The sequence below is a fragment of the Hyla sarda genome, chromosome 4, assembly GCF_029499605.1.
Source record: "Hyla sarda isolate aHylSar1 chromosome 4, aHylSar1.hap1, whole genome shotgun sequence".
NCBI classification, from domain to species: domain Eukaryota; kingdom Metazoa; phylum Chordata; class Amphibia; order Anura; family Hylidae; genus Hyla; species Hyla sarda.
In genome coordinates this window covers 83,608,267-83,622,118 of record NC_079192.1, presented here as the reverse complement: position 1 = coordinate 83,622,118, position 13,852 = coordinate 83,608,267, and the positions used below count along the sequence as shown (strand labels likewise).

Below are 13,852 nucleotides of genomic sequence, written 5' to 3'. Positions count from 1 at the left end.
AACTGGTATTTCCTGTTTGACTTTTCTTTTTTTTACTACAAATCCCACAATTCCATTTCCCTCCCTCCCACACATCAGCCACCCCACCCATTGAAACATAAATGAGCTGCATCCATTCAAAGACCTGTGGTTTTCAATCAGGGTGCCTACAGCTGTTGCAGATTGATCAATCTGAGACAACAGTCATTTTGTTTGCTGTTAAAAATAAATATTGGGGTGAAAATCACAGAAGAATTGTTAGAAAACCGTCACACACAGATACAGACACTCTATTATGGGGGGGGACACATTTTGATCAAAAAGTGCGCTAAGAGCCTCAATTTTTTGACCAAGAGTGCTGTTGCAACTCTCTTTTTTGTACATACTATATTATGAACTACACTAACTTTACAGCCCCTGTAGCATAGTCAAATTAAAAAAAAAATCCTGGAATACCCCTTTAACAACCGATCACAGGTCTCTTTATCAGAGATTGTTAAGATATGAAAGCTGAACTGCGATTGGTTATTATGGTTAAAACCTGACAGTATGAGTTTCAGGTAGATTGATAGGTCTAGGCCATTGTCTTCATAGGAGCGACAGAAAGAGAACAATAGATTTTTTTTTCATTCTGAGTTTCTTCATTTTTGGGACAATGCATGTCCTGTACTGCAAGGGATTGTCTATTATCACCATGATACTTACACGCTATGCGCACGGAGGCCCTTCTGCTTTTGGAGGTCCCCAGATTACTCCAGGCTACACATTGGCACCAGTAATCCTCAGAGCCGTGGAAATCCTCCACTTGCTGCCGGGTCACATTAATGAAAACCTCTAGAACTTTCAGACCTGGGGATGCAGAGAGAAAAGAAAATGTCCTTCATTTTTTTTACATATTTATATTATTGTTTATATTATAATATAGCTGTAGTAATATAGCTTACATTTGCATTTAACAACCACCATCTTTAATTTCATATCTTTTTTTATTTATTTTTTTATTTATAAAAAGGGCTTAACAAACTGCAACCCTCAGCATGCCCAGATGACTACAATATTAAATAGATATTTAGGGAAGCTGAAGGCACATGGACACCCACATCTCCATTATTCACATTATCAAATTAGGTCCATAAATTCATATGGAGGAATGCAGAGATATTTTATTTCTTGGGTTTCTTATGAGTTAGACAATATACAAAGCCTGTGTGATTCTGTACTAGAGAATCCATTCCCGATTATATTTTCGCAGATAGAGTAAAAAAACATAACTTTTAGGGTGACTTTTCGAATGTCTGCTCGGGATAGTTTCTCTTTTGTTTTTTTCCATCATGCGCTTACTTTTTTAGTTTTTCGCACGGAATGATGCTAAAATTTACGCATGGAAATTCCAAGGTGGAAAATCCACAGTCTGCATGACCGAGTGGAATTCCCATAAAAACCAAAACAGAATGTAATGCACCGAAAATTCAGCGAACTGTGAACATACCCTTACAAAAAAAAAAAATGATTAAAACCGCAAAATACACCACAAATCAAGAAATACCTGGACAAAAGGTCATTACGGATATAAGATCACAGCATATCAGTCAAAATAGACAGTGTGTCTTACCAATACAGGCATTTTGTTAACGTGGATGGCCATGACTAAGAGCAATAGCTCGAAACGCGTCTGCGTTTCACCCACTTTTTAAGTGACATGTCACTTGCCACCACATGGCATTTTTGTCCATGGTTTTAATGTGCACGAATAAAGGCTACATTTTATTGGATTTCTACATAACCAGGAGCTGGACCCTTGCTTCCTTTTTCTTCTCTGTGCTACGAGAAGTGGCGGCTCCCTGCATCCGTGCTCCTGGACAACTGCCAGATGCTTGTTTCATACGGACTTTGGTGAGCTGATCTATACTTTTTTCCTGTTTCATGGATGGTACACACTTCATGGTTGGATGCTGTACACATGTGAGAGGCCATATGCATTGTTTCTTTTTGATAAGCTATTTCTTGTTCACCAAACTGACTGTCTCTAAGAGGCCCCTGAGGCCGTTATTATTGCATATAACAGAAATGTGTTGGGACCTTTATAAGTGTTTCTTTTTCCCAGCATGTACTAGTCTAGATTATGTTATTGGATATTGATTAGTTGGGGGCTTAGTGTCATTACAGGGTGGCACAGGGACAAAAAGGTGGGGTCACTACTTTAACAGTGGGTGCTTCCCTAGGTAAGCTTCAAGTACCAGAGGACCAATATCAATCAGACAGGCGGGAGTGAGCGCATTGGCTCCCCAGCCACTGGCTGGGAGGCCACTCCTCCCGCACATCGCCGCCGCCTCGTTGCCGGCGCTGTCCCTGCACGCCCGCTGTCGGACTCTGCAGTAACTGCAAGTGTAATGAGGGAACGGGGTATGCGGGGCGGGAGGGGAGGAGGGAACGGGCTAGTGCCCCAGCGGGGGGGGGGGGGGGGGGAACGGGCTAGCAAAAAAAAAATAATAGGATGGTGGGAGCTACCCTTTAACTTCCCATTAAAGCTTCTTTTACACTAGTGAAGAGGCTCCATTACAAACGGACGTTAATGGCTTTTTTTTTCTATACTTTGTTTGCCGTTAACATCCGTTATTGTAACGGAGCCCAACGGGTGTAATAACAGGCAAAGAGGATCCCATTCACTAGAACTTCCGTTATTACGGCCAAAGATAGCGGGAGAAAAAAACATGTCATGCACAAATTTTTTTCCTGCTATCTTCCTAACGGACGTCACCTACCGGGCGAAGATGGTAGTGTGAAAGGAGCCTAATACATTGCTGCATCATTTTTGCATTTACAAAAGACAATATTGACCCAGATTTATCAAACTGTGTGAGAGAAAAAGTGGAGAGATTTTCCAAAAGCAATCAATCACAGCTCAGTTAACAAGCTCTGGTAAAGTGAAAGCTGATCTGTGATTGGTTGTTGTGGGGAAATAACTCTACTTTTTTCTCTCACACAGTTTGATAAATCTGGGCCATTGTATTTAATTTTTATTGGTTTTCATGGAAAAGGGGCCTATGTGAAACCACCCTTAGGCTGTGTACACACAGCGGACATTTCGCTAATAACGAGCGCTGACAGAACATGACAGCACTAGGACCACTCGGAAATGCTCTGTCTACATAGACTGCAATGCATTTTTGAGCAGATTTGGCTGAAATAATTGACATGTCAATTCCTTTGGCCGAGACCAGAATCAAGAATTCTGCTGCAGATGTGTCTGCTGGGAAAATTCCACCATGTGCCAGTGCAGTAGAATCATATTGAAAGCAATTGGACTGCAACCCAATTTCCAAGTGGATTTTTTCACCGGACTCCGTCATCTTAGAATGGCCTTAGAGAGGTTGAATTTCAGTAAAACATGGCTGATTTTTTCTGCTCATAAAATGAATAGGTTCCAAAAGAAACTGCTGTTTTTTCCATTGTGATGCCCGTATGCAGTGGTCGCAACTTAGTACATGGCCCAGCGATACGGCCCATCCCTTTCAAGTCGGCACCAACCCTAAGGATGTGTTCGCACTTGAGGAAATTCCACAAGAAGCGTCCATGTTGGGTCCGCTTTGTTTATGCCTAATTTGGAAATCAAAGTCCAATTAATTAATTGGAATTTCCCTGTGGTTTCTACTGAGAGAAGGAACGTTTCTATTCTCTTAGCAGAACTCGGATTGAAGTGGAAATTCTGTAATTTTCTATGACATTTGCAGCAGCCAGAGCAAAAGGAAGCTCCTGCTAATTTTATTATGGAAATTTAGAATTTCCATAGTGTGATATGTAGCCATATTTGGAGAGTAATACCTTTTTGGATCTCCAAATAACCCCTTTATTATCCCACCATTTTTATTGTTCTAATATAACTTTCTAAATGCACTGGTAGCAAAGGCATTCAAAATACCTTTTCTTTCCATGCCATGTGTTTGGATTGTACATAGAGTGAGTAGTACATGTAGTTTATGAAAACTCTCATCATCTGCTGCATATATAACATCCATCAAGCTCCCGGCAGCAGATGGGAAGAACGATTGGGTATTACAGTGCCAGTTTTGCAGGTTGATGTAAAAAAGCCAGCCTTTATCTTGTATGTGGACACCAGCCTTGCTTGGCCTAAACCTGGTGTTTAATAGTCACAAAGCTTCTTCCAAGCATATGTTCCCATAATCCCCTTATCTCCTGCTCATTATCACTGCTTTGAAATGTCCATCAGCAGCAGTGTGCTGGGGCTTCTCTTGCCAAATGTGTTTTCTTCCTTTGCACCTGGCTGGGGCCGTGAAGGCACAGGGATGATAAATGGAGCAGCGTCTCCAGTCTTCAAAGCAGTTTACAAGCCTCACTGAGTGCAGACGTGTGCATGTTAATGTGGAAGTCACTGTCATTTGCAGATACAGTAACCACTTTGGTGCCATACAAATCTACCGAACCAAGTTTCTCATGCTTGTCATAGTGGGGTTCCATACGACTGAAGCTGAAACCACTGGGTCATTGTAACCTGCCGAGTTAAAATTTTGCAAAAGGAGGAAATACATAACCAGTTCCGCTCTGCTTCATCTGTGTGAGTCCATATATATATATATATATATATATATATATATATATATATATATATATATATATACATATATATATATATATATAGTAGCCCTTGGGGGGTGTATGGTAGTGGTGGTATGGTAAAGGTATAGAAGGGGTTAATGTTAACCCTAGAGTTCGTGACGCCAGGCTGAGGGCTGGTATGCTGAATCAAGGTTCCGGCCTATTGCTGCCCTTCCCAGTAACGATAGGTGCATAAAAGAACTGAAGGTCCACAAAGAGATTGAACTTGAACTTGAACAACTTTTTACTGAAGTGCTTGCAATATCCACGGCACAGCAACAGTCTCATACAAACAGTCCTTAGGTTGCTTAGTGACTGGCAGTTGTAGCGGACCTTGAGCTAGATATACAGTCTCTGAATTTAGGGAGAGATTTGCAGATCTGTCCGGATTTAGGGTAATTATTAGGTCTGGTGATGCTGCAGAGTGTTTGGGAATTGATACACTCTATAATTAGATTGTTCAGCCGTCGCCACAAGGCTCAGGCCTAACTCACTGCGATAATTGCTGCGCAGGTCTTGCTTGCTTGCTTGCCCAGGAACAAGAGAACGAGAAGATGGGCAGAGGGCCCTTATATGGTCAGGGGGCGGGGCGAATCTGATTGGTCCGAACATCTGCCATTCACCATTACATGGTGTAATGGGATTGCTTACGTCACAGGGCCTCCAAAGGTCCTAAAGCTCAAAACCATAGAGTTTACCTAGTCACATGACCCGCAGGTCCTGCAACGCTATGGAAACAAGTAATGAACCATTTATTTACATATGTAATTCTATTTACATTAACCTTTGAATAACTTAGTGATTTATACACTAGAATAGAGGCGACTAGGGATTAAATAAGTGACAGGGATCCCTACGTCCTAGGGACTCTGGCTATGGGGACCCATACATACATAGGTACCGTATATGATGCGGTACCGGGACACCACATATATATATATATATATATATATATATATGTACATATATATATATATATATATATATATATATATATAAATATATATATATATATATATATATATATATATATATATATATATATATATATATATATATTGTCATTAAAGGTAGATACATCATTGGCCCCCCTTAGCTTGTCCAATTGTCAGTTTTTGGCCTTTGCGTAGGAATAAAGTTTATAAGTGGAGAAAATAATTAGTAACCCTCAGAAATGTCAGACAGGCCCCGTTTTGTCATGCTCCTTACCCAGCGCTAAGTGCTCCATTCACACTTGTTTTCTTCCATAAAATTATCCACTCAAAAGGAACAGATTTAACCTGGAGGTCTCACCCCCAGCAATTTATAAATCCATTTACAGGCTACATCACACCTCTGTGTGCCGAATACGTCTGAAAACAGACATTTATGTACAGGTGAATGTTCAAAAAGGAAAGGTGACAGATCTGTTGGGGGTTCACATGAGTGGAACAATAACTTTTGGGAAAGTGCAGGTTGGAAGGACCACTATGAAAAACTAGGCTTCAAGGATGGGGGCTGTTTTGTAGAATTACACCCTATGCTGCCCCAAATGTTCAGTTGTATTCTAGCTTTATGCAGGGAAAATCATGAAGAGGGTTAGAACATAATGGCCCTGATTTACTATTGTAAACCTGACTTGTTTTTGTTGGGTTGTGCGCCAAATGTGTGGCATTGCGTCACAAATTGTGTCTGCGCCAGAACTTGCGCCAAATATTCAAATAACCCGATCAACTCTCCATTTTACTTTGAAATCCTGAAACAAGGTTATGGCCACTGAAAAGGGGGCATGTCCCTGACATTTTTGAAAAATCTCAACATATTTAGGCTGGGATTTCACTGAGGTTTTTGTCTTGCATTTTTTAGGCTTAAAAACACCAGAAAAACTGCCACTGATTTTCCCTGCGTTTTTTCTGGTGTTTTTTTTCTGGTGTTTTTGAATTTGAGTGGCAATTGCATTTTTGGTCCCTTTGGCATTTTTTTCTAAATTTGTTGGGTACCAAAAAAAAAAAAAAAAAAAAGATGCAGTAGGGATGGAAAAAAAAGGCATTTAACGAAAATTACATTTTTTTATAACAAAATTTGTATACATTTTTAAACAGGGACCAATTTATGTGGGGAGGCAGGGACCTAAAAATGTAGCCGATAATAATAAAAATTTACAAAGTTTCCATTTAAATGTAAAAATAATATAATTGTTTTTTATTAGTAATGTACCGTATTTATCGGTGTATAACACGCACTTTTTAGGCTAAAATTTTTAGCCTAAAGTCTACCTGCGTGTTATACGCCGATAAGCCACTGCAGTTCAATGATTTAAAGCGGGCGCTTTAAATCAATGAAGGCAAGCGGCTTTGCAGGTGCAGAGACCGCCAGCGCTGCCGGCCTGTCCTGGGGTCTAGAGCCCTGCTGCCGGCCCTTCTCTCCCCCTGGCTATCTGCGCCACTGCCCGTTCTCTCCCCCTGACTATCGGTGCCGGCGCCCCATTGCCGGTGCCGATAGCCAGGGGGAGAGAAGCGGCGCCGGCAATGGGGCAGCGGCGCCGACAGACAGGGGGAGAGAAGGGGCAGCGGCACCCATTGCCGGCGCCGCTGCCCCGCTGCATCGTGTAGCGCATAGCAACGATGCAGGGGACGCACACCGGAGGCCTGAAGCAGCGAGGACCCGATCCCGGCAACAGGTAATTATGCAACCGGGGATGGGGGAGGCAATGGGGCAGTGGCGCCGGCAATGGGTGCCGCTGCCCCTTCTCTCCCCCTGTCTGTCGGCACCGCTGCCCCATTGCCGGCGCCGCTTCTCTCCCCCTGGCTATCGGTGCCGGCAATGGGACAGCGGCACTGATAGTCAGGGGGAGAGAACGGGCAGTGGCGCCGATAGCCAGGGGGAGAGAAGCGGCGGCAGCAGGGCTCTAGACCCCAGGAAAGGCAGGGGGAGAGAAGCAGGCAGCGACGGCCTCTCTCCCCTGCCTTTCCTGGGGGTGTATCGGGGTATATGCATGCACACACACGCACCCTCATTTTACCAAGCAAATTTGGGTAAAAAACTTTTTTTACCCAAATATCCTTGGTAAAATGAGGGTGCGTGTTATAGGCCGGTGCGTTGTATACCCCGATAAATACGGTATTTTAATAATAAGTTTAATAAAGTGTGTGTTTCTCATTTTTTTCTCTATTTTTAAAATTTTTTAGGTAGTACTACTACACCCAGCATGGAACAGACTGTTCCTTTATGGAAGTAGTACCTGTACTAATACACAGATTTGCCCGGGTGTCACTCCTGACACCCGATGCGATCGTCCTAAATATTGCAGATATGCAGAGCGGTTCAATACAGAGCTCACGTTTATGCTCTATACTCCGACCCGCCAGTGATGTGAATAGAAATTCGCATTACTCATTCATATTTTCCACCCAGAGTGGGGATTGGCCGGATGGTTTCAGCCATCTATACATTATACAGGAGGATCGCAATGAGTGTCAGAAGTGACACCCGGGGTGACCTGTTAATTAGTACATGTACAGTGTCTTCCAAGCTGGGAGTAGGAGTACTACCTAAAAAATTAAAAAAATAAGGGGGAAAAAAGTGAAAAAAGTTAAAAACACACACTTTATTCAACACATTATTAAAATACATTATTAATAAAAAGTTTAGCAAAACGAATTATAACAAATATATTATTTTTACATTTAAATGGCCTTTCTAATATTTTATTATCGTCGGCTAAATTTTTATTTCCCTGCCCGCCCACATAAATTGATCCCTGTTTAAAAATTACATTTTCATTAGAAAAAAGATAAATTTCGTTAAATACAATTTTTTCCATCACTACTGGTATCTTTTTTTTTTTTTTTTTTACTTTTTTGAATTGCTAAAGTCCAAAAAAGAATAAAAACCACCTGTAAAAATGCCAAAGTTAAAACCCACATGTCGTTTTTCTTGGCGTTTTTTACTTCCATAGACTTCCAAGATTTTCCCGAAAAAAACGCCAAAGTCTCAACAAGAGATTAAACGCCAAATTCACAAACGCCAAGTGGATCTGGCATTTTGCAGTTCACTATTGACTTGCAGCTAACATCTGGCCGCAGCATTTTTTCACAGAAAAAACGCAGTGCAGCAAAATGGGCATTTTGTATCGGCGTTTTTGCATGAAAAACCTCACTGGAAACCTAGCCTAAAGGGAAAACTTTCAGGCTGGGTTCACATGATGTACTTATACGAGCGCTGTGAAAGGCGATATGCACCTATTATGTGTCACAATACATATTTTACATTCGTAAGGCATTACCTACTGAGTTGCATTAAATGTAATGGGAATTCATTCTACAGTTAACATGCTTTTATTTATTTTTTATTTTGTTTTGTCACTTATTTGATGTGTATTCTGTGCAAATTGCTTAGTTCTAAAAAAAAAAAAAAAAATACTTGCAAAATAAAAAAATAAAAAACTTAAACATACATGCATATTTTTGAGCCTCCTTTTCTGAATATACTGTCCCAAGACCACATACAATGTTGGGGTGCTCAGTCAGCAAGTTGAGTTGGATGTACAATTAATATTTAGGGAGTGCTGTCAGTAGTCACTTCTTAAAGTGTTAACAGTCTAGTGACTTTTTTTTATTTTTCAATCACTAAAAATAATTAAATTAAATTAAAATGTTTCACTGGTCAGACATTTGTAAAGTAAAAAAAATAAATAAATAATAATGACAACATCCCCACATTGGCCATGAATATGTTAGGGACAAACATGCAATTTTGGCAGTTTTCAAAGAAAAGGTTTAAAAACAGACAAACGGAAAAAAAAAAAAAAAAAAAAAAACGGATACTATGTAGCTGCTGTTGTGTTTGGCCTTAGGGTAGGTCACCATACACATTGTGCTGCTTTTGCAGTATAGCAGGTAATACATACATGAGCATTACAATTCAATGTATAATAAAAGCAATCTAAACGACTCCCTAATGAATAATTACAATGGAAAATTCTGTGGAAAGATTTTGCCTTCAGATAATTACAATTCATTAGTCAGTCGGACTGTGGCTGCCTATATTTGTTTAGCTCTGACAGGATGTAGAGCTAAATGATTTCGAGAAGTATCCTGGCTATTAACTATGACAGGTAATAAGAAAATGTCCTACTATGAAATAGGATCACAAACAGCTGAATATCCAAGAGAATAATAAAATCCAGTAGATAAGTAGATAATGCTAAAATCATATATATATATATTTATTTATTTATTTATATACAGTAACCCCCCGACATGCGATGGCCCCGACATATGATAAAATCGACATACGATGGCTCTCAGAGGCCATCGCATGTGGATGTCAGCATCGACATACGATGCTTTTATATGACAGGGCCATCGCATTAACTGCTATAGCAGTTTAAGCATCCCGGACAGGTTCACTTACATATCCCCGCTGCTCCGGGTCCACTTCGCGATCCTCCAGCGTCTTCTGTATCTTCTCCAGGGTCCGGGCCTCGCTTTCCGGCGTTGTTATTACGTCGCTACGCACGCCGTACCGGCGCAGCAGCGTAATAATGTCACAAGAAAGCGAGGCCCGGACCCTGCAGAAGATGCGGAAGAAGCCGGAGGATCCCAAAGTGGACCCGGAGCAGCAGGACAGCATCGGGAGCCCCTAGGACAGCATTGGGAGCGGTGAGGACGCGGTCCGGAGCGGCGGGGACAGGTGAGTGTAACTTCCTATACTTTACATTGCACGAATCCCTCAACATACGATGGATTCGACAAATGATGGGTCGTTTGGAACAAATTACCATCGTATGTTGAGGGACCACTGTATATGCAAAACAGGAGAATGTCCCGCGCAGGTAGATGGAAACAGATACTTTAAGCAAAACTTCAGCACATAGGTGACAGAGGAACAAGTGATGCGTTTCGGCCCTAGCGTCGGGCCTTAGTCATACACATACATGTGAATGATATATATATATATATATATATATATATATATATATATATATTGTATGTGAATGGCAATGGTGAATTGTAATTATAGTGTGAAGCCTCATACACAGAGCTATATTATGGATCCACATAGAGATCCCATTGATCACTATAGGCTGATTCTGGAAAAAAGTGGTGGCTTGCTCCAGCACGTGCCATTTTATGGGATTATTATTTATTGGAAACATCTGTTTTAGAGTAGAATATGATGCTTCACTGAGGCACAAAACAACTACAGATCCTTCCTTAACCCCTTTACTCCTTAGCCTGTTTTTACCTTAATGACCAAGGGAAATTTTTAAATCTGACATGCATCCACTTATATGGTAATAACTTTGGAACGCTTTCACTTATGAAAGCGATTCCGAGATTGTTTTTTCATGACATATTGTACTTTACATTAGTGGTAAATTTTGATTGATATATTTAGCGTTTTTATTTATTTATTTTTTTAAACAAAATTTTGCACAAAAATGAAAAATAGCATTTTTCTAGATTTGATATTTTCTGCTCGTACAACAAGTAGTCATGCCACACAAAATTAATGATTCATTTACGTCTACAATATTTCTACTTTATGTTCCCATTATTTGATAAACATTCTTTAACTTTTTTAGACTGTTAGTGGGTTTATAAGTTTAGTAGCAATTTTCCAGATTTTGAAGAAAATAGCAAAATGTTAGACACTTGCATAAATCACCCCATGTTATAAACTGCACCCCTTAAAGTAGTCAGAATGACATTAAAGAACTTTATCAATCCTCCACCTGTTACCCTAATAGACGCTGTTGTTTCAGTGACTGCTGCATCTACAGGGTAACCCAGCTCAGCTCCGATCCTGAGTGCCCGTGGGTGGCCTCCTCCGATGGGGCCCCCCACACCACCGATCGCTTCACACGGTGAAGGGGTGGTGAAGAGGGGGAAGGAGATAGGAGACGTGCACCAGATCCTTGCTATTGGTCCCTCTGTACTTACAGACTAATAGCAGTGATCACCGGCCAGGGACCGCTGCGATGGTCCCTTGCCCGGTGGCACTGTGACAGTTTATTCTTATCAGGTACATGTACGTGGTGATGCAGGAAGTCGTCCCTAATCACCACGCACATGTACCTGATTTTGCGGGAAGGGGTTAAATAATCCTCTTCAGGCTAAATTCACATGTGCATATTTGCTGCTGTACATTTGCTGCATATTTGCTTGAAGTCGAAGGGCAACAAAATCTGCAGCAGATCTGCAGCAAAAATTTACACATGTGAACAAACATACCCTTAGGGTATGTTCACAAGTCGGAAAATTGCAGGGACCGGTGTTTGGACTGCACAGTAATGTGCCGTCTCATAGGTGGCTATGCATTCTGTGTGGAGTCTGCAAAAAGAATGAATGGGTTAATTCTTCCTGCGGACACGTAAAACTTAATTTCCGTGCCTGAAAAATTTGGTATGAAAATTCCGCTGTGTGCACAGTGCAGCAGAATCCCATTTAAATATATGGAACTCTGCTGCAGCGGAATCTCCGTGCCAAATTTCAATACGGAATCCGGCACGCAAATTCCGACGTGTGAACATGGCTTTGAACAAGGTTTCACTGGCTTTTTTTTTTTTTTACCTAAAAAAACCCCACAAAATCTGCCGTGTCATTTTGCACTTCCAGGATGCAGTTTTTGTAGTGTTTTTTTAATAAATAGTGGCATTTTTCTCATCATATGATTCTTTCATCAAGTGACTTAATGATTTCATTTGAAGAAACAAGAAGAAGAAAAAAAACACCAGAAAAAAAACACTGAACCTAAACCTGCAGAAAAACGCCAAAGGGAAAAATGGCAAGGGGGTTTGGTATTTTATAAACACTTACTGACTTTCAGCTAACATTTGGCTGCAAATTATTTATTTTTTTTACATAAAAAAAGGCTGGATTTCCACTTTGCAGTTTTTTTGAATACTGACAATGCAGTTTTTGAGCCATTTTTTGGACCACCACTCACACACTGTAGTCAATCCGTTTGGATATGTTAAAGGGGTATTCCAGCTTTATCCAAAGGACAGAGGATAAGATGTATAAAGCCACAATACCCCTTTATGGTCTATTCCCGCGTACAAGGGGTACTCCAGTGTATAACTTAAGTTCCTTCAAGCAACTAACTACAGTATTAAAAGGGCTATAAGTTCAGTCCATGTGTCTTGCAACAGCTGGAGGCACCCTGGTTGGGAGGGGACCGCTGGTTAAAAGGGGTACTCCAGTGAAAAACTTAAGTTTCTTCAAGCAACTAACTACAGTATAAAAAGGGCTATAAGTTCAGTCCGTGTGTCTTGCAACTGGTGGAGGCACCCTGGTTGGGGACCTATGCTTAAAAGGGGTACTCCGCTGGCAACCTTTTTTGCTCATTGTCACACTAGTGCAAATCACATTTGGTGTGACAGTTGTTCAAATAAATAAAAAAAATTACCTTTTTGGCTGTGAAATAAAACCAGTGCTGCCTAAAGGGGGGCTCTAACAATGTGCTGCCTAATATGGGGGAATCTATGTGCTGCCTAAAGGGGGGATCTAAATATGTGCTGCCTAAAGGGGGCTCTATGTGCTGCCTAAAGGGAGGCTCTAACTATGTGCTGCCTAATATGGGGGAATCTATGTGCTGCCTAAAGGGGGGCTCTATGTGCTGCCTAAAGGGGGGCTCTAACTATGTGCTGCCTAACATGGGGGAATCTATGTGCTGCCTAAAGGGAGGCTCTAACTATGTGCTGCCTAATATGGGGGAATCTATGTGCTGCCTAAAGGGGGGCTCTATGTGCTGCCTAAAGGGGGGCTCTAACTATGTGCTGCCTAACATGGGGGAATCTATGTGCTGCCTAATGGGGGGATCTAACTATGTGATGCCTAAAGGGGGGGGTCTAACTATGTGATGCCTAAAGGGGGCTCTATGCGCTGCCTAAAGGGGGCTAAAGCACGTTATTCCAAAGAATCTAGGAATAATAGGCGATTTATGCCCTTTATGGATTAAAACCAGACTCTGCATCAACTATGTAATTTTCCATGGGAGTTTTGCCATGGATCCCATTCCGGCACGCCACATTCCAGGTATTAGTCCCCTTGAAAAAACTTTCAAATCACTATTGTGGCCAGAAAGAGTCCCTGTGGGTTTTAAAATTCACCTGCCCATTGAAGTCAATGGCGGTTCGCCCGGTTCGCCGGTTTGCAAACATTTGCGGAAGTTCGCGTTCGCAAACCGAAAATTTTATGTTCGCGACATCACTAATGATGTGCAGGATTTTCTTCTGCAGATTTCTAGGTAAACTAAATGACTGTACAGTGGT

The 13,852-nt window shown here is 41.3% G+C and overlaps 1 protein-coding gene across 5 annotated transcripts in view; it reads right to left on the bottom strand.

Moving 5' to 3' along the window:
* The window catches only part of UNC5D (unc-5 netrin receptor D), a 670,113-nt gene that overhangs the window by 410,480 nt on the left and 245,781 nt on the right, over positions 1-13,852 (bottom strand). For all 5 annotated transcript variants that reach the window (XR_008892301.1, XM_056571520.1, XM_056571523.1 and 2 more), the window contains exon 3: positions 685-828. Coding sequence is in view for 4 of the 5 variants with exons in the window: in XM_056571520.1 (XP_056427495.1) it covers positions 685-828 (144 nt within the window). In the remaining variant the exon portion in view is untranslated. The remainder of the gene's footprint in view (positions 1-684; positions 829-13,852) is intronic.